Genomic DNA, 22549 nt, shown 5'->3' with positions numbered 1-22549 from the left:
ATTGATCTAGGGGTGTAGTGAGCATTTTGACCGCACAAGTGTTTTGCAAAAATGAGTAAACAATAGATGTTGCAGATTAAAAATGGCTTTTTTCCACAAATATGCCATTTCAGTGCCCAATGTGTTGTGCCCAGCTTGTACCACCGTAGACACACATCCCATAAATTGTTAAGCGGGTTCTCCAGAATATACCATATGTGGTCATAAATTGCCGTTTGGGTACACTGCCAGGCTCAGTTGGACCACCATTTGGCTTTTGAAGCGCAGATTTTGCTTGGTGTATTAGTGGTATTTCAGCTTATAATGTGGGGGCATATGTGAACTGGGCGGAGTACATCAGGGTATATGTAAGCTGTGCGGAGTACATCAGGGTATATGTAAGCTGGGCGGAGTACATCAGGGTATATGTAAGCTGTGCGGAGTACATCAGGGCATATGTAAGCTGTGCGGAGTACATCAGGGTATATGTAAGCTGGGCGGAGTACATCAGGGCATATGTAAGCTGTGCGGAGTACATCAGGGTATATGTAAGCTGTGCGGAGTACATCAGTGTATATGTAAGCTGGGCGGAGTACATCAGGGTATATGTAAGCTGTGCGGAGTAAATCAGGGTATATGTAAGCTGTGTGTAGTACATCAGGGTATATGTAAGCTGGGCGGAGTACATCAGGATATATGTAAGCTGTGCGGAGTACATCAGGGTATATGTAAGCTGGGCGGAGTACATCAGGGTATATGTAAGCTGTGCGGAGCACATCAGGGTATATGTAATATGTGAGGAGTACATCAGGGTATATGTAAGCTGGGCGGAGTACATCAGGGTATATGTAAGCTGTGCGGAGTACATCAGGGTATATGTAATATGTGAGGAGTACATCAGGGTATATGTAAACTGTGGAGTACATCAGGGTATATGTAATATGTGCGGGTACATCAGGCTATATGCAAGCTGTGAGGAGTACATCAGGGTATATGTAAGCTGTGCGGAGTACATCAGGGTATATGTAAGCTGGGCGGAGTACATCAGGGTATATGTAAGCTGGGCGGAGTACATCAGGGTATATGTTAGCTGGGTGGAGTGCATCAGGATATATGTAAACTGGGCGGAGTACATCAGGGTATATGTAATATGTGCGGAGTACATCAGGGTATATGTAAGCTGTGCGGAGTACATCAGGGTATATGTAAGCTGTGCGGAGTACATCAGGGTATATGTAAGCTGTGCGGAGTACATCAGGGTATATGTAAGCTGTGCGGAGTACATCAGGGTATATGTAAGCTGTGCGGAGTACATCAGAGTATATGTAAGCTGTGCGGAGTAAATCAGGGTATATGTAATATGCGCAGAGTACATCAGGATATATGTAAACTGGGGAGTACATCAGGGTATATGTAAGCTGTGCGGAGTACATCAGGATATATGTTAGCTGGGTGGAGTGCATCAGGATATATGTAAACTGGGCGGAGTACATCAGGGTATATGTAAGCTGTGCGGAGCACATCAGGGTATATGTAATATGTGAGGAGTACATCAGGGTATATGTACGCTGGGCGGAGTACATCAGGGTATATGTAAGCTGTGCGGAGTACATCAGGGTATATGTAATATGTGAGGAGTACATCAGGGTATATGTAAGCTGTGCGGAGTACATCAGGGTATATGTAAGCTGGGCGGAGTACATCAGGGTATATGTAAGCTGTGCGGAGTACATCAGGGTATATGTAATATGTGAGGAGTACATCAGGGTATATGTAAGCTGTGCGGAGTACATCAGGGTATATGTAAGCTGTGCGGAGTACATCGGTATATGTAAGCTGTGCGGAGTAAATCAGGGTATATGTAATATGCGCAGAGTACATCAGGATATATGTAAACTGGGGAGTACATCAGGGTATATGTAAGCTGTGCGGAGTACATCAGGGTATATGTTAGCTGGGTGGAGTGCATCAGGATATATGTAAACTGGGCGGAGTACATCAGGGTATATGTAAGCTGTGCGGAGTACATCAGGGTATATGTAAGCTGTGCGGAGTAAATCAGGGTATATGTAATATGCGCAGAGTACATCAGGATATATGTAAACTGGGGAGTACATCAGGGTATATGTAAGCTGTGCGGAGTACATCAGGATATATGTTAGCTGGGTGGAGTGCATCAGGATATATGTAAACTGGGCGGAGTACATCAGGGTATATGTAAGCTGTGCGGAGTACATCAGGGTATATGTAATATGCGCAGAGTACATCAGGATATATGTAAACTGGGGAGTACATCAGGGTATATGTAAGCTGTGCGGAGTACATCAGGGTATATGTTAGCTGGGTGGAGTGCATCAGGATATATGTAAGCTGGGCGGAGTACATCAGGATATATGTAATATGCGCAGAGTACATCAGGGTATATGTAAGCTGTGTGTAGTACATCAGGGTATATGTAATATGCGCGGAGTACATCAGGATATATGTAAACTGTGGAGTACATCAGGATATATGTAAACTGTGGGGTACATCAGGGTATATGTAATATGTGCGGGTACATCAGGCTATATGCAAGCTGTGAGGAGTACATCAGGGTATATGTAAGCCGTGCGGAGTACATCAGGGTATATGTTAGCTGGGTGGAGTGCATCAGGATATATGTAAACTGGGCGGCAGGGGCGTAACTAGGAAAGACTGGGCCCCATAGCAAACTTTTGACTGGGGCCCCCCCTCCCCTGGGTGTCACACAACCCCCCCCCCCTTGTAGATAGTGCCTTTTTTTACAGCCCCCCCTGTAGATAACGCCATACAGCCCCCCCTCTGTAGATAGCGCCATACAGCCCCCTGCAGATAACGCCATACAGCCCCCCCCTGTAGAGAACACCATACACCCCCCCCCCCTGTAGAGAACGCCATACAGCCCCCCCCTGTAGGGAACGCCATACAGCCCCCCCCTGTAGAGAACGCCATGCAGCCCCCCCCCCTGTAGGGAACGCCATACAGCTCCCTCCCTGTAGGAAACGCCATACAGTCACCCCCCCCCCCTGTAGGGAACGCCATACAGCGTCCCCCCCCTGTAGGGAACGCCATACACCGTCCCCCCTCCCAAAAAAATGCGACCTACAGTGTGCCGTACAAGATACATGTATCCCCTATCCACAGGATCTCCACAGGACATGTATCCCCTCTCCACAGGATAGGGGATACATGAGTGATCGCTGGCAGCGATAGGGAGAACGGGGGACTGAAAGTCCCCTGAAGTTCTCCATGACTAACCTCTGACTTCCGGCGTCTGCGCAGCTCAATAAAAATGAAAGGAGCGCTGGTCACGCATGCGCACAAGCGCGACCGGCGCTCCATTCATTTCTACGGAGCTGCCGACACAGACCCCGGAAGTCCGAGGTTTGTGATAGAGAACTTCAGGGGACTTTCAGTCCCCCGTTCTCCCTATCAATGCCAGCGATCACACATGTATCCCCTATCCTGTGTATATCCTGTGGAGAGGGGATACATGTCCTGTGGAGAGGGGGGGGGGATACATGTCTTTTTGCTCTATTTTGCGCCTTCAGGACCAGACACCGTTTAGCCATTTTTAGCACGTGTTCGTTAAACGGCTATAACTTTTTTATTTGTTGGGCTAACGACGTGATTTTTGCAACGTTTTTTCCATAGACAATGCAGGTTTCATTTTTTTATCGTTTTTATACACACCTTTTTTGCTATTTTAGAATTTTTATTCATAAACTTTGAAAATAATAGTAAAAAAATAAGCTTTTTACGTTTCAGCTATTTTTTTGGGTAATAACATAGTTTTACCCTAAAATAGACCTTTTATTTGTGATCGCCATTGTCTACCGTAAATTTTTATATATTACATGTCTATATTAGGGTAATTGGGTCAGCGCTAGCGTTACAACAATGATTGGCGGGGGGGAACGTTTTTTTTGGGGTGGGTATTTTATGTGTATTTATTATTTACATTTTTTTTGCACTTTACTTTATTATTTTTTTATTACTATGGTCTGTCCCTCAAAGGTCAAAAAAGACCTTTGGGGAACTTTATATATTTTTTTTCTTTCTTTTACACCATGTTTTTCCACTGTAACTGGAGCTGCACAGCAGCCCCAGTTACAGGGGAAATCAGCCCTCTCATAGTGACGTTTGTCACTAATAGGGCTGTGCTGGGTCTAGTAAGACCCAGCAACAGTCTGCCACTAACGGCACCCGGCGATCATGTGACCAGTCACATGATCACCGGGAGGAATAGAGACAGCGCCGCTGCTGCTGCTGTTTCTATTCCTATACACAGCGTTCATTGAACGCTGTGTAAGAAGACATCGGAGAAGACAGAAGCAGCGAAAGCTGCTTCTATCCTCTCCTCAGGGTCCCCGGCAGTCACTGACAGCCGGAGACCCGACATTCAGCTGCCCGATCGCGCGGGCAGCAAGTTAAAACCCGAGCCGTAGAAAGTTTATGGCTCGGGTTTTAAGGACCCTGACCGCTGGCCGTAAAAATACAGCCAGCGGTCGGGAACCAGTTAATGGCAGAGCGGGGAGATACCTCCCTGCTCTGCCGTAGTGTTCAGTGGTGTCCCGCTGTAGCAGCCATAGCGGCTGCTAGCGGAGCCTCCGGCCATGGTGGGGGCTCGTGCCGGCGGGCGACACGGGCCCCCTCATGCCGCGGGCCCCGTAGCAGCCGCTACTGCTGCTACGGCGGTAGTTACGCCACTGCTGGGCGGAGTACATCAGGATATATGTAAACTGGGCGGAGTACATCAGGGTATATGTAAGCTGTGCGGAGTACATCAGGGTATATGTAATATGCGCGGAGTACATCAGGATATATGTAAACTGTGGAGTACATCAGGGTATATGTAAGCTGTGCGGAGTACATCAGGGTATATGTAATATGCGCGGAGTACATCAGGATATATGTAAGCTGTGCGGAGTACATCAGGGTATATGTAAGCTGTGGAGTACATCAGGATATATGTAAGCTGGGCGGAGTACATCAGGGTATATGTAAGCTGTGCGGAGTACATCAGGGTATATGTAATATGCGCGGAGTACATCAGGATATATGTAAACTGTGGAGTACATCAGGGTATATGTAAGCTGTGCGGAGTACATCAGGGTATATGTAAGCTGTGCGGAGTACATCAGGGTATATGTAAGCTGTGAGGAGTACATCAGGGTATATGTAAGCTGTGCGGAGTACATCAGGGTATATGTAAGCTGTGCGGAGTACATCAGGCTATATGCAAGCTGTGAGGAGTACATCAGGGTATATGTAAGCTGTGCGGAGTACATCAGGGTATATGTAATATGTGAGGAGTACATCAGGGTATATGTAAGCTGTGCGGAGTACATCAGGGTATATGTAATATGTGAGGAGTACATCAGGGTATATGTAAGCTGTGCGGAGTACATCAGGGTATATGTAATATGTGAGGAGTACATCAGGGTATATGTAAGCTGGGCGGAGTACATCAGGATATATGTAAGCTGTGCGGAGTACATCAGGGTATATGTAAGCTGGGCGGAGTACATCAGGATATATGTAAGCTGTGCGTAGCATAAATACGGTCAGAGTACGGATGCGTATCCATAGCCGCCCATATTTACGGAAGCGCCCATAGACTTCTATGGGAGAGTCCCTGCTGTAATTACTGATGAAAAATACGGTCGCGTGCGTGGGGCATAAGAAACTGCAGCTGCATCCCCCTCCTCCCTGTTTACAGTTTTTCACTAGATGGAACTTGCACGATCAACGATGTATCCAGTGACTCGGTGCTCATTTACACGAGCCGACGCACGCTGTACGGGGATGAGCGATGGTTAATACGATGGTCCGTGCTCGTACAGTTTACGTATTGTCGGCAGCACATCCCCTGTTTCTACGCTGTGGACAACGAGGATTTTTTGGGACGCATAAAAGATGTGATCAGCTGACCAATGAGTGCAGTTTATCGTCTGATCGTCGCTGCCCGTGATCGAAAACAAGCGCTCGTATGATTATCGGCATTGGTAAAGGGGTCTTAATGTCAATAAAAGGTTTTTTTTTTTATATCACAACGTTTCTAAGCATTTTCTATAGAACTTGATAGAAACCCATCGAGCCTAAAATAGACCCATCCTGGAACCCAGGGGTATAAACAGGCTTTTCTTTACAGCCGAGGTCTTGATGACGTCATTGAGACCGCGCGGTGATCGTGTATTATAATTATTATAGATTGTGGGAGATCAAACATCAGGATATAGTTTTGTTGGCTTTAGCGATGGTTTGAACATTTGGTGTACTTCTTCTATTAGCCACAAGGGGGCGATACATAACCTGGAAGAACGCAGTGCGGGAGCCTTTTGGTTTTTCTTGGCTTTTATATTGTGGGGCTATTATATAATCTATACCAGTGGTTCCCAACCGGGGTGCCGAGAGCTGTTCAGGGGTGCCGCGGCTCATCCACGGCAAAAAAAAAACAAAAAAATCGAATTTTTTTTTGACATTTTTTTTTTTTTTTTGCTACAAGCTCCGCCCCCGACGTCGTAGCAGACGTGACGCGCGGACGTCTGTTACAAGCACCGCCCACCGCTTCCCACTAGAAGCCTGACGGAGGGAGAGGAGCCATTCAAACTGGGCATGGTAAGTGCGGTTTTCTTTACTTTCTTAGCAGTTGTGTGAGAAATGGAGCCAGGGGAATGTGGGTAGTTGTAGTTCTCTCCTCTTATACCTCCTCCCTGTAATGTCCTCTGATATCCCATAATAACAGCCTGGACATGCTGGGAGTTGTAGTTCTCTCCTCTTCTACCTCCTCCCTGTAATGTCCTCTGATATCCCATAATAACGTCCTGGACATGCTGGGAGTTGTAGTCCTCTCCTCTTCTACCTCCTCCCTGTAATGTCCTCTGATATCCCATAATAACGTCCTGGACATGCTGGGAGTTGTAGTCCTCTCTTCTACCTTCTCCCTGTAATGTCCTCTGATATCCCATAATAACAGCCTGGACATGCTAGGAGTTGTAGTTCTCTCCTCTTATACCTCCTCACTGTAATGTCCTCTGATATCCCATAATAACAGCCTGGACATGCTAGGAGTTGTAGTCCTCTTCTCTTATACATCCTCCCTGTAATGTCCTCTGATATCCCATACTAAGTCTGGACATGCTAGGAGTTGTAGTCCTCTCCTCTTATACCTCCTCCGTGTAATGTCCTCTGATATCCCATAATAACAGCCTGGACATGCTAGGAGTTGTAGTTCTCTCCTCTTAAACCTCCTCACTGTAATGTCCTCTGATATCCCATAATAACAGCCTGGACATGCTAGGAGTTGTAGTCCTCTTCTCTTATACATCCTCCCTGTAATGTCCTCTGATATCCCATAATAACGTCCTGGACATGCTGGTAGTTGTAGTCCTCTCCTCTTCTACCTCCTCCCTGTAATGTCCTCTGATATCCCATAATAAGGGGGGATTCACACGAGCGTGATTTGGCAGCGTGTAGGCCGCGTGGTTTTCGCGCGGCACGCAATGCCCTATAGAAGTCTATGGGGCAGTACACACAGTCCGTGTATTTTGCGCAGCGTTTGTTCGCTGCGCAAAATACGCGACAGGTTCAATAACTCTGCGTATTTCACGCATCACGCACCCATTGAAGTCAATGGGTGCGTGAAAACCAGGCAGGTCGCACGGAATCTCTTCCGTGCGAACCGACTGAAAAAGCGCACGAGCTGTCAAAAGGATGAATGGAAACAGAAAAGCACCACGTGCTTTTCTGTTTCCAAGCATCCAAACGGAGTGTCTTTGCGAGGAGCGAACCCCGACAACCGAAGCTAACTTCACCGGGTTCGGCCAAACTCGTTTTGGCCGAACTCGGCAAAAAAATTTCCGGCCCGCGACGTCGGGAGACATTCACTGTGCATGGTGCTGAAAGAGTGAGGGTATGTGCACACACACTAATTACGTCCGTAATTGACGGACGTATTTCGGCCGCAAGTCCCGGACCGAACACAGTGCAGGGAGCCGGGCTCCTAGCATCATACTTATGTACGATGCTAGGAGTCCCTGCCTCGCTGCAGGACAACTGTCCCGTACTGAAAACATGATTACAGTACGGGACAGTTGTCCTGCAGCGAGGCAGGGACTCCTAGCATCGTACATAAGTATGATGCTAGGAGCCCGGCTCCCTGCACTGTGTTCGGTCCGGGACTTGCGGCCAAAATACGTCCGTCAATTACGGACGTAATTAGTGTGTGTGCACATACCCTTAAACTGTTTCAGCACCATGGACAGTGACTTGCGATCCCAAAATACATGAACCTGTAAAAAAAAACGAAGTTCTAACTTACCGATTACTCCTGTCTCCTTCCTGCAGTCCGACCTCCCGGGATGACACTTCAGTTCAAGTGACAGCTCCAGCCAATCACAGGCCAAGCACAGGCTGCAGCCAATCACAGGCTGCAGCGGTCACTTGGACTGCCGCGTCATCCAGGGAGGTGGGGCCCGATGTCAAGAGAGGCGCGTCACCAAGGCAACGGCCGGGAAGTTCTCGGTAAGTAGGAACTTTATCTTTTTTTTTTACAGGTTTTTCGCTGTTGTGTTCGGCATTCACTGTCGAGGGTGCTGAAAGATTTAGCTCTTTCAGCACCTTGGACAGTGACGGGCGTCGACAAGCCTCATCTCTATGATGCCGGCTGCGCGAAAATCACGCAGCCGCGCATCAGACACGCATGACACACGCAGCTGTCAAATGGTTTGCGCGCGCAAAAACGCAACGTTCGTGTGAATCTGCCCTAACAGTCTGGACATGCTGGGAGTTGTAGTCCTCTTCTCTTATACCTCCTCCCTGTAATGTCCTCTGATATCCCATACTAAGTCTGGACATGCTGGGAGTTGTAGTCCTCTCCTCTTATACCTCCTCCTGTAAACTTTCTCTGATATCACATAACATCCTGGACATGCTGGGAGTTGTTGTTCTTATACATCCTTATTTATTCCTTCCCCAGGGGTAAGCACACTTTCTGTCTGTGATGGTCCCTTTACTAGAGGGGCAGATGGTTATTTTATCGGGGGGCGGGGGGACTGAGGCTGATGGTGGCTTTACTGGAGGGGGCTGATGGTCATTTTACTGGGGGGACGGAGGCTGATGGTGGCTTTACTGAGGGGTCATTATAATGTGAGTGGGGGGCTGACGGTCATTACTGTGAGTGGGGGGCTGACGGTCATTACTGTGAGTGGGGGGCTGGCGGTCATTACTGGGAGTGGGGGGCTGACGGTCATTACTGGGAGTGGGGGGGCTGACGGTCATTACTGGGAGTGGGGGGGGGCTGACGGTCATTACTGGGAGTGGGGGGCTGACGGTCATTACTGGGAGTGGGGGGCTGACGGTCATTACTGTGAGTGGGGGGCTGACGGTCATTACTGGGTGTGGGGGGCTGACAGTCATTACTGGGAGTGGGGGGCTGACGGTCATTACTGGGAGTGGGGGGCTGACGGTCATTACTGGGAGTGGGGGGCTGACGGTCATTACTGGGAGTGGGGGGCTGACGGTCATTACTGGGAGTGGGGGGGCTGACGGTCATTACTGGGAGTGGGGGGCTGACGGTCATTACTGGGTGTGGGGGGCTGACGTCATTACTGGGAGTGGGGGGGCTGACGGTCATTACTGGGAGTGGGGGGGCTGACGGTCATTACTGGGAGTGGGGGGCTGACGGTCATTACTGTGAGTGGGGGGGCTGACGGTCATTACTGTGAGTGGGGGGGCTGACGGTCATTACTGTGAGTGGGGGGCTGACGGTCATTACTGGGAGTGGGGGGCTGACGGTCATTACTGGGAGTGGGGGGGCTGACGGTCATTACTGTGAGTGGGGGGCTGACGGTACATTTTCGCTGCTGCGTGTCTAGAGATCATATGGATTATTAGATGTTTTATTTCTGTATATTTGTACTGCGTTGTTGCAGCTCATCGTCCTCCAGCTGCGGCCTTTCATTTCCATGACGACTGCTCCACTTTTCCTTTGCTCCAGTTTTAAATTTCCCACCTTTGTCTGGATTACGGATTCTCTGTAAGGTTCTGTGCACACGACCTATTTTCAGGCGTTTTACGCCTCGAATCACGCCTGAAAAGACGGCTCCATTACGTCTGCAAACATCTGCCCATTGCTTGCGGGATCTGCTGCGGGTAGCTCTTCTGTTGCCGCATTATTAAATAGATCATTGATGTCGCTGTTCTGGTAATTGATGCCACGAGGATCTATTGTATTCATTGATGCAGCGTGCGTTAATTACTGACATCCGGCAATCTCATATCTTCACCGTCAATGTCATCACTTTCTTGTCACTTGCATTGGTGGCATCAGTCAGTATAAAACCGCTCAGTTTATCCTACGTCACCTGTGATTCTGCTGAATTGTCACCGTCTCTTATCTGCTTAACTGATTGTATGACTCTCAGCAGCGTTTTACATCATCATGAAACCACCCCAGGAAAGCTCGTCCCGCAGGAAGTCGGCGCAGCCGCAGAAGAAACCTGCAGCTCCTCCTCAATCTCCGCCAAGTAAGAGAAAGTTGCACCTTGATCATCTTATCACTCTCATTATATATTTTATTTTAAAAATGAATTCCAGATAACCTCGGGTCGTGTAATACTAGATTGTAATCCGTTTCTCAGCTTTATATCTTAGAGGGTTCGTTTCTATGCAGGTAAAAATCTGTTACATACAGAAATTTCTGTAGCACAAGGCCGCCACTAGGGGGAGCAAACTGAGGACTGATTTATATAGGCACAACAGGAGCTGTATGCATGTGCACAATCGTCTCCCCCTAGTGGTGATTGCAGGAAGCACGTTACTATATGGCCCTGGGAAGGGAATCTGAGAACACATCTCACACCCATGAAGATATATTATGAAATGATGGATCTAAGAATTTCCAACCTGCAGTCCGACCGCTCTATTCATTCCCTATGGGATCGACGGAAATAGTCAAGTTTGACTGCTCCTTGCCCAATTATGCACTCTGCCGTGAGCGGCTCCGCGCAGGCAGGCGCGATGTTGTGACGTCAATTTCTGAGCCTTTTTTCTACTCCGTTTATGCAGCGTGTGGATGAGACGTGTTTTATCTCATCCACTTTGCTGCTACTGTATTATGCTGCCGTTTTTTTCCGCATTATAATACAGGTATATGCCGTATTTACGTAATGTGTGAACTGACTCTAACCCCTCCACCCCCCGCCAGTCCCCGCAAAAATGTTCTTGCATCAAACCGGTCCTCGGTGCAAAATAGGTTGGGGACCACTGCCATAGAGAATGACTTGAGTGACCACCACTCTGGGACCCGCACTCTTGTTAACAACCCGCAGCGATCCGGCATTTATCACCTATCTTGTGGATAGGTGAAAAATTATTTTCGTGGTACAACCCCTTTAATCAGGTATCAATGGGACTTGATGGACCCCAAATTATCAGTCATAGAAAAGTATCTAAAATTTGAACGTCCACATTTATATCCTTTTTAGGTCCAACATTCTGTGCTGATTAATTTCTTAATGTCGTTTTACAGCAGTGTGAGCACAGTTTTCTGAAACGGAGCTCTAAATCTCCTGCGTAGACAGTTACATGGTATAATTTTGTCTCCCTGCAGCCACCACTAGAGGGAGCTCACTGCATACTGTTTTGTTACCAAGTTCAATGTACAACCATATACAATGAGCTCCCTCTAGTGGTGGCTGCAGGTAGCATGTTATGTTTTAAATCTGTTTACCTGATGTTCCTTGGGGGACATTAAGGTAATAGGCCATGTTCACACAGGGCAGATACGCGGCGTAAAAGTACACAGCGTATTGGCCCTGGGCACCGGAGGTAATTCTGGCTGAAAAACTGCAGTTTTTCGGCTGGAATGTCCATAGAAGGTAGAAAAAAATCCATACTTACCCGTAGCCATGGTGACGTGTCCCTCTGATGTTCTGCAGCAGTCATATGGGATGAGACATCATCCCTGGAGGCCGGGTTGAACCCAGGAGCAGAGAGATCTGGGTAAGTTTGGCGGGTTTTTTTCCGCTGCGTCTGGATGAGATTTGTTTGAATCTCCTCCACTCTTCTGCTTCTGTATTACGCTGTGGAGTTTCCGCAATGAAATCGGTTGCAGAAAATCCGCCGTGTTTACCCTACGTGTGACCCCGGCCAGACAGTGAATTTCCATGTAGCGGGAGATTCATTTTCAGCTGTTATTATGGATTTCTTTCTTACAGGTAGAGGGGAAACAAGTCACAGACCGAGCACACAACGAAGAAGACGCTACCGCCCAGGAGCCCGTGCGCTGATGGAAATAAGAAAGTACCAAATATCAACCAATCTGCTCATTCAGAAAACCCAGTTTTTCCGCCTGGTGAGTGGATGTGTCCTCTGCGACTGCTCCTCTTTATTGTCGGTGATATTCCCCTTTTATTCTTGCAGGTGAGAGAGATCTGCCTGAAGTATTCTCGCGGCGTGTTTTACTACTGGCAAAGCACCGCACTTATGGCGCTACAAGAGGTCAGTATCTCATACAATGCACTGTCCATGTAACGCATGGGTCAACCAGAGAGGGAGCTGCTCTTTGCAGTGGTTCACTACTCAGCCCCCGCCCCCTCTAACACATCCATATGCCCTAGCGGGACATTTGCATAGGGGTTGTGATGCATTGTGGGAGTTCCAGAGGCCAGACCCCCCCCCCCCCCACCATCACTCTAGCTAACAGCTCATAAAAGTGAAATCTGATCAGTCCTTCGAGCTGTGTAGTAAATTATACCGGGAGTGCTGTCACTTTAAGAGGGACTAATGCTCTTCTGTATCCACAGTCAGCTGAGGACTTCCTCGTGAGTCTCTTTGAAGATTCTTACCTCTTCAGTCACCAGGCCAATAGGGGCACTCTCTTTGTGAAGGACATGCAGCTCGCACGGAGAATCCGAGGCATCCCGTATGAACTGTGATAACGCTGCCGTTTTATCTCTCAAGATTTGATGAAGAATGATCACGTGTAAATAGTTTTATATTAATGGAGAAAATCTATTGGGAAATACAAGTTTTACCATTGCATAAAAGATCCAGTTTGGAAGAGTAAACCGGCTTTAGCGCCCCCTCCTGACACTGGTTACAGTGGAGGTTTTTTCTTTGTTTTATCTGTTCATGGGAAAGTTGTTACAACCAATATGGCTGCCACTGCAGTTTGCAGGGTGGTAGTGCAGTCGTTTTTCTGTCCAGCTTTGTAATGGGTTATAGGGGTCCAGGATGTAGCACCGAAAATGACCACAAGGTGGCACTGCTGGACAAAACCGCTAAAAAAAGACACTGGACACAACCGCTAATGAAACCTGATCTGGCCGACCTTCTAATTGTTCTGCTGAGTTTATGATCCGCTTCCTGTTTTTATTCTGTGAAGATTTGTTAATTTTTTCAAATTAAAAAAAAATGTATATTATAAGTTTGATCTTCATCGTTTTAGACTAATCTTCATAAGGGCTTGGATATGATCAATGACTCCAGCTTCGCTGTAGTTCAATACTCTTGCTCTGTCCCACCCCCGATCTAAAGTAGGATAAGGAGAAAAGAGCCACGGCGCCACTTGGTATGGATCAAAGAAGGTGAGGTGAGAATAGGAGGAAATATATATGCTCACCGTGTGGTTTAAAAGAGTTCAGCGCTGGAGTCCACGGGGTAGCTGCTGCCAGATCCGAGCCGGTCACCGAGGTGACCGCTTGGGTACGAGAGATGCAGGTAAAAACAATTGGATCTATATCGGCGCTGCTGCTTAATGTGGACAAGGTAAGTATCCTGAAGTCAAGTTAGAGTTTATAAAAACTGTTTAATCGCAACGCGTTTCAGCGCCGAACTGGCGCTTTCATCAGGCATAGGGATACAGGAAAAAAGACACATGTTTATATAGGGCCAGTTCAGATTAGACAATTAGGTAAAAAAAACGCGAAAAAACATCAGCAGGTCAAAGTTCAGATTGCACGATCTAATATAATATAATATGAGTAAAGGTTTTAATGAATACATAAGGGGCGATTAAAAAGAGTATAAATAATAAAAGACTGTACGTCCTATCAAAGATTGATTTTGGAACGGAGTAAGTTAAAACCATGTGCAATGTATATAGGACCGGTATCATTCAATTACTAGAAACATTAGTTTCTAGATCTTATCCACATTTGATATTGAGTTTCACTCACCCTCCGCCCGATCTCCATATTTCAGTTCGGTTTAGCAGAGACATCGTCGGTCCCGTCTGAGCATTTCATCCGTCCTTCGCGCAATGCGGTTCACCATGCGTTCCATTTCATTTTGGAGCACCTCGGCTTCCGTAACACCTCTGGTTCCCGAGGCAACGTGTAAACATTGTAAATATCATACAGTACTACTTCCCAAACACAACACATAACATAAACACATTAATAAAATCACGTCTACTCACCCCTATCTCCCGATGGCATTAACTAATGTTTCTAGTAATTGAATGATACCGGTCCTATATACATTGCACATGGTTTTAACTTACTCCGTTCCAAAATCAATCTTTGATAGGACGTACAGTCTTTTATTATTTATACTCTTTTTAATCGCCCCTTATGTATTCATTAAAACCTTTACTCATATTATATTATATTAGATCGTGCAATCTGAACTTTGACCTGCTGATGTTTTTTCGCGTTTTTTTTACCTAATTGTCTAATCTGAACTGGCCCTATATAAACATGTGTCTTTTTTCCTGTATCCCTATGCCTGATGAAAGCGCCAGTTCGGCGCTGAAACGCGTTGCGATTAAACAGTTTTTATAAACTCTAACTTGACTTCAGGATACTTACCTTGTCCACATTAAGCAGCAGCGCCGATATAGATCCAATTGTTTTTACCTGCATCTCTCTGTCCCACCCCCATTCTTTACACTGCAGCTATGCTTGTTCAGAGTGTTTGCTGTCTGGGTGGGTGTGTGGGTTGGTTCCAGAATTATTTGGGCAGTGACACAATCTTCATGATTTGGGTTTTGCTGCCACCACATTGGATTTGAAATGAAACAACTGAGATGCAATTGAAGTTTAAACTTTCAGGTTTATTTCAAGGGGTTAAACAAAAATCTCCTGTGAAAAGTTTAGGAATTGCCACCATTTTTCTACACAACCTCCTCATTTCAGGTGATCAAAAGTGATTGGACAAATTAACATTACCATAAATGTTTTTTTTAATACTTTGTAGAGAATCCTTTGCAGGCAATGATGGCCTGAAGTCTGGAACCCATGGACATCACCAGACGCTGGGTTTCCTCCTTTGTTTTTTTTGTTTTTTATATTTCTAATTTTTTATTTTCAAGAAAAGAAATGGGGATACAGAAAAAGAAAAGGGGGTGACATGGGTACAGAAAAAGCCCATGAGGGCCGATCATTTCAACCTATATTTCAACAACAATAAGTAAATATGCAATCAAAGTCCTCCCAACATAGTACCATCAATACACTACAAGCATTAGTATAGCAAGACAGGAATACCAGCATTACACCCTCATCCGCCCCTCCATCACCCACATCTCAGTCAATTCTTAGTAACGATTGATTCAAATAGGGAAGTAAACGAAGGGTAGAAGGACAAAAGGAAGGGTGGGGGGGTATAGGGAAAATCTTAAGAGGGAGAAGGGGAGATGTTCTCCCCTCACTCTCCCCCCCCCCCCCCCACAGCACATCACAGACCAGAGAGAACTCAAGAGCTCCCTGGTTCTCCACTAATCAGTTCACCCATGGCCCTCTTGTATCTGCCCGACTTGCAGAAGTCAAACCAATAGAACCAGGTTTTCTGAAACTGCGTTGCTCGTTCGGGTGCGGAATGGAGCAACTCCTCCATTCTCCGAATTTCGTGAATGCGCTCCAGCCATTGTCTAGTCACAGGAGGCTCAGAGGATCTCCAACCGCCCAGAATACAAGCCTTAGCTGCATTCAACAAATGTCTCACTAACATCTTCCTGTAGCGCCCCACAGGTATATCGTGGTGGTGCAGCAAAATCCATGCCGGATCATCTCCCAGCGAGATTCCTGTGATCTCCAGAATGATATCTTGAACCTCTGACCAATAGGTGCGAAGGTTCTCACAGCTCCAGAATATATGTAAAAGCGTTCCCTCTTCTCTGCCGCATCTCCAACATAAAGGAGAAACATCCGGGAACATTTTATGTAGCACATGTGGGACTCTGTACCAACGGGATAGTATTTTAAAACTGGTTTCCTGATAGGCGTTACTAATAGACGCCTTATGTGTGAGGAGCATGATCTTTTCCCTTTGCTCTTGTGTTAGAGTAATCTGAAGATCTCTTTCCCATTTCGTAATATATGGTGGGATGAAATCCTCAGCAGGAGTGAGCAGCACGCAGTAAAGACTGGACAGGGCCCGTCTCACATGCCCCGTTTGAGAACACAAAGTTTCAAAGGAAGATAGAGCTCGGTCATAGGAAGCCGGTGTAGGTAGTCTTGACAAGTAATGAGTCAATTGTAACGCCTGCCATTGGGACGCGTCCGGGAGACCCTCTGGCTGGGAAAGCTCTTCTCCACGCAGCCAGGGGCGTATTAGGGGTACTGGTGTGAGGGGCCCGGCCAAACCTAACTGAAAGGGGGGCCCGGCAACTGCCGCGACATTTTTTTGGTAGGAAAAAACGGGCCCCTGCAATGGGGCCCGTTTTTTTCACCAAAAGAATGTCGTGAGTTGCTGCGGGCCCCCTCCCCATGGGGTGCCGTCAAACCGCGCGCGCGCGACCGATCGCGCGCACAAGGAAACTCCCGCGCGTGCGCAGTCGCGAGCGCGCACCCACGAACGCCCGCACTCGAGACCGCCCGCACGCGCACCAGCGAAAGCCCGGAAGCACGCACCCGCGATCGCCCGCGCGCGCACCCGCGAACGGAGCACGCGCAGCCGCGGTCACACATGGACAAAACTTACCTGGAGCCTGGCTGGAGGTGAAGGACTGGACGTCTGGACCGAAGACCTCGCCTGGAAGACATCGCCGGAAGAGGACTGGAGTGGGAGCAGCTCTTCTGACACGGTGAGTAAATTATCTCAAAGTGCTGTTTATGTATGGCCCTGTTCACACAGTATTTTGCAGGCAAAAAAAATCCGCCTCAAAATTCCTTAAAGAATTTTGAGGCAGATTTTGACTTGCCCACACTATCTTGTCGCGTTTTTTTGCCGCGTTTTTTGCCCGCGGCGATTGAGGACAACAGACAAAAAACGCAACGAAAAATGAATTTTTTTGCCTCCCATTGATTTCGATGGGAGGTCAGAGGCGGAACCGCGGCAAGAAAGGACTTGCTGCTTTTTCTTTTTTCCGCGACTGGCTCCCATTGATTTCAGATTAAATCAATTGGAGGCGGTTTTGGAAGTTGTTTGGTGCTGATTCTGACGCAGTGTCCGAGTCAATATCAAGGCCCAAAAACTCTGTGAACTGGGCCTTATTGTTGGGGCTTATTCAGACGAACGTGTAATACGTCCGTGCAACGTGCGTGATTTTCACGCGCCTCGTACGGACCTATGTTAGTCTATGGGGCCGTGCAGACCGTCAGTGATTTTCACGCAGCGTGTGTCCGTGTGTCCGCTGCGTAAAACTCACGACATGTCCTATATTTGTGCGTGGTTGGCGCATCACGCACCCATTGAAGTCAATGGGTGCGTGAAAATCACGCCCAGCACTTCCGCAGCAGTATAAACTATGACTGAAAACAGAAAAGCACCACGTGCTACAAACATACAAACAGAGTGTCATAATGATGGCGGCTGCGCAAAACTCACGCAGCCGCGCATCATACGCTGCTGACACACGAAGCTGTTATGGACCTTTTGCATGCGCAAAATGCCACGTTTTTTGCGCGTGCAAGAAGCACACGCTTGTGTGAATCCGGCCTTAGGGTAGGAACACACTAGGCATGAACACTGCGGATTTTATGCAACACATTTTATTGTGGAAAATCCGCAGCGTATTACAGTCGCAGCAGAGTGGATGAGATATGAACAAATCTCATTCACACGCTGCAAAAAAAATGGACCTGCAGTGCGGCTTTTGGCTTTTTAAGCCGCAGCATGTCAATTTATTCTGTGGAATCGCTGCTCCTCTGTTGCGGAAATGCTGCGGTTCTGCCGCAAAAATCACACATGAGAAAAAAAAAAGGCACTTTCTAAAATTATAAAAAAGTTTAGACTTGCCCCGGCCGTAGTCCTGGTGACGCGATCCTCTATTCTTAGCGCAGCCCGGCCTCCTGTCATGACGTTTCATCCCATGTGACTGCTGCAGCGGTCACATGGTCTACAGCGTCATCCCAGGAGACGGGGCTACGTTCAGAAGAGAGAGATGCGTCACCAGGACTACGGCCGGGGCAAGTCTAAACTTTTTTTTTCCTGCAGGATTCCTGCAGCGGACAAGCCTCACGAAACCTGCGCCACTATTTGGTGCGGTTTTGCGGGCAGAATTCCCTTCGGCTACCGGGGCGGATAAGCTGTGTAGTTTTACTCAGCATATCCGCCTAGTGTGTCCCTTATGATGTCGCTCCTGGAGCTGCTGCCTGTCTCTAAATAGGCAGTTGGTCCAGTAGAATTTGGAATTTATTTATTTTTGTGAACCAGCTTAAAAAAATACAAAACTTTTGTGTTAGGGCCTGTTCACATCACCGTTCGCTTCCATTCCGGGGTTCCGTCTGAGGTTTCCGTCGGGTGAACCCCGCAACGGAAAGTGAAAGTGACAGCACAGTTTCCGTCACCCTTAGCGCAGTCGACTACGCTATTGATTCCGTCCGAAAACAAGCCGGAATGGTGACGAACGGAAACCATTAGCGATGTTTCCGTCACCATTGAGATAAACGGTGACGGAAACATCGCTAATGGTTTCCGTTCGTCACCGTTCCGGCAGGTTTTCGGACGGAATCAATAGCGTAGTCGACTGCGCTAATGGTGACGGAAGCTGTGCTGTCACTTTTACTTTCCGTTGCGGGGTTTACCCGACGGAAACCTCAGACGGAACTCCGGAACGGAAGCGAACGGTGATGTGAACAGGCCCTAACACAAAAGTTTTGTATTTTTTTAAGCTGGTTCACAAAAAAAAATAATTCCAAATTCTACTGGACCAACTGCCTATTTAGAGACCGGCAGCAGCTCCAGGAGCGACATCATAAGGGTAGGAACACACTAGGCGGATATGCTGAGTAAATCTACACAGCTTATCCGCCCCGGTAGCCGCAGGGAATTCCGACAGCAAAACCGCACCAAATAGTGGCGCAGGTTTCGTGAGGCTTGTCCGCTGAGGGAATCCTGCAGGGAAAAAAAAGTTTAGACTTGCCCCGGACGTAGTCCTGGTGATGCATCTCTCTCTTCTGAACGTAGCCCCGCCTCCTGGGATGACGCTGTAGACCATGTGACCGCTGCAGCAGTCACATGGGATGAAACGTCATGACAGGAGGCCGGGCTGCGCTAAGAATAGAGGATCGCGTCACCAGGACTACGGCCGGGGCAAGTCTAAACTTTTTTATAAATTTAAAAAAGTGCCTTTTTTTTTTTTCTCATGTGTGATTTTTGCGGCAGAACCGCAGCATTTCCGCAACAGAGGAGCGGCGATTCCACAGAATAAATTGACATGCTGCGGCTTCAAAAGCCAAAAGCCGCACTGCAGGTCCATTATTTTTGCAGCGTGTGGATGAGATTTGTTCAAACCTCATCCACTCTGCTGCGACTGTAATACGCTGCGGATTTTCCACAATAAAATGTGTTGCATAAAATCCGCAGTGTTCATGCCTAGTGTGTTCCTACCCTAAGGCCGGATTTACACGAGCGTGTGCTTTTTGCGTGCGCAAAAACGTGGCATTTTGCGCATGCAAAAGGTCCATAACAGCTCCGTGTGGCAGCAGCGTATGATGCGTGGCTGCGTGATTTTCGCGCAGCCGCCATCATTATGACACTCTGTTTGTATGTTTGTAGCACGTGGTGCTTTTCTGTTTTCAGTCATAGTTTATACTGCTGCGGAAGTGCTGGGCGTGATTTTCACGCACCCATTGACTTCAATGGGTGCGTGATGCGCGAACAATGCACAAATATAGGACATGTCGTGAGTTTTACGCAGCGGACACACGGACACACGCTGCATGAAACTCACTGACAGTCTGCACGGCCCCGTAGAGTAACATAGGTCCGTGCGAGGCGCGTGAAAATCACGCACGTTGCACGGATGTATTACACGTTCGTCTGAATAAGCCCTAACAATAAGGCCCAGTTCAGAGTTTTTGGGCCTTGATATTGACTCTGACACTGCGTCAGAATCAGCACCAAACAACTTCCAAAACCGCCTCCCATTGATTTAATCTGAAATCAATGGGAGCCAGTCGTGGAAAAAAGAAAAAGCAGCACGTCCTTTCTTGCCGCGGTTCCGCCTCTGACCTCCCATCTAAATCAATGGGAGGCAGAAAATGCATTTTTCCCTACGTTTTTTGTCTGCTGTCCTCAATCGCCGCGGGCAAAAAACGCGGCAAGATAGTGTGGGCAGGTCAAAATCTGCCTCAAAATTCGGTGCGCGGTTCCAGGCGGTCGCGGGTGCGCATGCGCGGGAGTTTGCGGGTGCGCGCGATCGGTCGCACGGGCGGCAGTGTTTGACGGCCCCCATGACGACCCCCATGCTACCCAGGGCCGCCATCAGGGGGGGCATTATGGGTACTGATGTGAGAGACCCGGCGAAACCGAATTGAAAGGGGGCCCGCAGCTCACGACATTCTTTTGGTGAAAAAAACGGGCCCCATTGCAGGGACCTGTTTTTTTTCTACCAAAGGCAAGTCGCGGCAGTTGCCGGGCCCCCCTTTCAATTAGGTTTGGCCGGGCCTCTCACATCAGTACCCATAATACCCCCCCTGATGGCGGCCCTGGGTAGCATGATATAGTGCTGGACGGAGTACCGTTAACAGGCGGTGCCACGGTAGGGGGGCCCAGAAAATTTAGCTGTAGGGGGCCCTGAAATTCCTGATGGCGACCCTGCACGCAGCCATGCATTGCCCCTATAAAAATGACTTACTCTAAAATGCCCCTGCTGTACCCATATCTTAAAGGTCTGATCTGACAGACCTGGGCCAAATTCCGGGTTACCCAAAACCGGAGTGAGGGGTGATAACAGTTGTGATATTCCCTCTCTACTCCGCACCTTTCTAAACACCTGTAAAGTTGGATATATGGTAGGATGATCACAAAATTATTTTTTTCTATATAATATTGCTTTTAGTATGTCATTAAAATAAATGTTATTTATTTGTGTTGTACTTTTTCTTTTTTTTCTTTCTTTTACTCTATGGGGGCTGCCATTTTTTTTTTATCTCTGTATGTGTCGATTAACGACGCATACAGAGATGGAATACGGCAGCTACAGGGCATAGGAGTCAATGAACGGGAGCCGTTCCATTGACTCTGCTCTCTGTCTCTGTACTGCGCAGACGCAGGTCAGAGTCACACAGCAGAGCAGCTGTTTGCAGGGAGATAGCAGGCGCCATACTGAAGACCAGCTGCACTGCAGGTAAGGTGTGTGTCTCTGTCTGTCCCACTCTCTATCTCACAGACCCCCGCTCTCGTGACCCCCGACGGGCCCCCCCCCCCCCTTGTATGAAGGACACATGATGCAACTGTACTGGGAAAGCCCTGAACGATAAATCTCTCTAGTTGTGCTGAGACTGTTTGGGGATGTGACTAATGAACCTCTCACACTCCAGTAGGAGGGGTAATGGTGGTCACCCAGCTTTCCCAGACCCCTGAACGATAAATCTCTCTAGTTGTGCTGAGACTGTTTGGGAATGTGACTAATTAACCTCTCAGTCTCAGCACAACTAGAGAGATTTATCGTTCAGGGGTCTGGGAAAGCTGGGTGACCACCATTACCCCTCCTACTGGAGTGTGAAAGGTTCATTAGTCACATCCCCAAACACACTCCAGTAGGAGGGGGTAATGGTGGTCACCCAGCTTTCCCAGACCCCCGAACGATAAATCTCTAGTTGTGCAAAATCAAGTGTAATCAAGCATTTTTTTTAATGTGCTTTTTGGCACGTAAAATGTGCAAAAAATACACGGCGTGTGAACCGGTCAACTGAAAAGTCATTCTCTTCACTTTCATCATTCTAAGGGTATGTTAACAGGCAGTGTTTTCAGCTGAAAAGTCGGAAGCAGGACGCCTGCAAGCGTCTGCCCATTGGTTTCAATGGGAGATACGGCGTTCTGTTCCGACAAGGCGTTTTTTACGTGGTCGTTTTCCAAAACCGGCACGTAAAAAGACGCCCGCCAAAATGAAGTGTACATCACTTCTTGGGACGTTTTTGGAACCGTTTTTAATTGACTTTATAGAAAAACAGCTCCAAAAACGGCCGTAAAAACGTGAGTTAGATTAAAAAATGGCTGAAAATCAGGAGCAGTTTTCCCTTTGTTTAGTAAGCGTGTGAACATACACTTAGCCTTTTGGTGTTTCCTATAACTTCTGCCAGATGCAGAATCACACCCAAAATGGCTGCCGGACACTGCTTAGCAATTTGAAGACACCTTTTCCTGGCTTGTGGGAGGG

General features: G+C 47.7%; 2 protein-coding genes across 5 annotated transcripts in view; both read left to right on the top strand.

Annotated features, from left to right (window-relative positions):
• Window positions 1–22549, top strand: part of LOC142759926 (histone H3-like centromeric protein A) — a 240708-nt gene that overhangs the window by 165296 nt on the left and 52863 nt on the right. The gene's annotated exons all lie outside the window — the stretch shown is intronic.
• The window catches only part of LOC142759925 (histone H3-like centromeric protein A), a 212641-nt gene continuing 196426 nt past the window's right edge, over window positions 6335–22549 (top strand). For 2 of the 4 annotated variants that reach the window (XM_075862719.1, XM_075862718.1), the window contains exon 1: window positions 6335–6618. Coding sequence is in view for 2 of the 4 variants with exons in the window: in XM_075862717.1 (XP_075718832.1) it covers window positions 10442–10526; window positions 12219–12355; window positions 12424–12501; window positions 12807–12938 (432 nt within the window). In the remaining 2 variants the exon portion in view is untranslated. Of the gene's footprint in view, window positions 6619–10424; window positions 10527–12218; window positions 12356–12423; window positions 12502–12806; window positions 13430–22549 lie in introns of those variants that run through there. The other 2 variants (XM_075862717.1, XM_075862716.1) reach the window with 2 other exon arrangements.

This window comes from Rhinoderma darwinii, chromosome 4, assembly GCF_050947455.1.
Source record: "Rhinoderma darwinii isolate aRhiDar2 chromosome 4, aRhiDar2.hap1, whole genome shotgun sequence".
Lineage (NCBI taxonomy): Eukaryota > Metazoa > Chordata > Amphibia > Anura > Rhinodermatidae > Rhinoderma > Rhinoderma darwinii.
The sequence above is the reverse complement of the archived record's forward strand: the minus strand, read 5'-3'. Positions and strand labels throughout refer to the sequence as shown.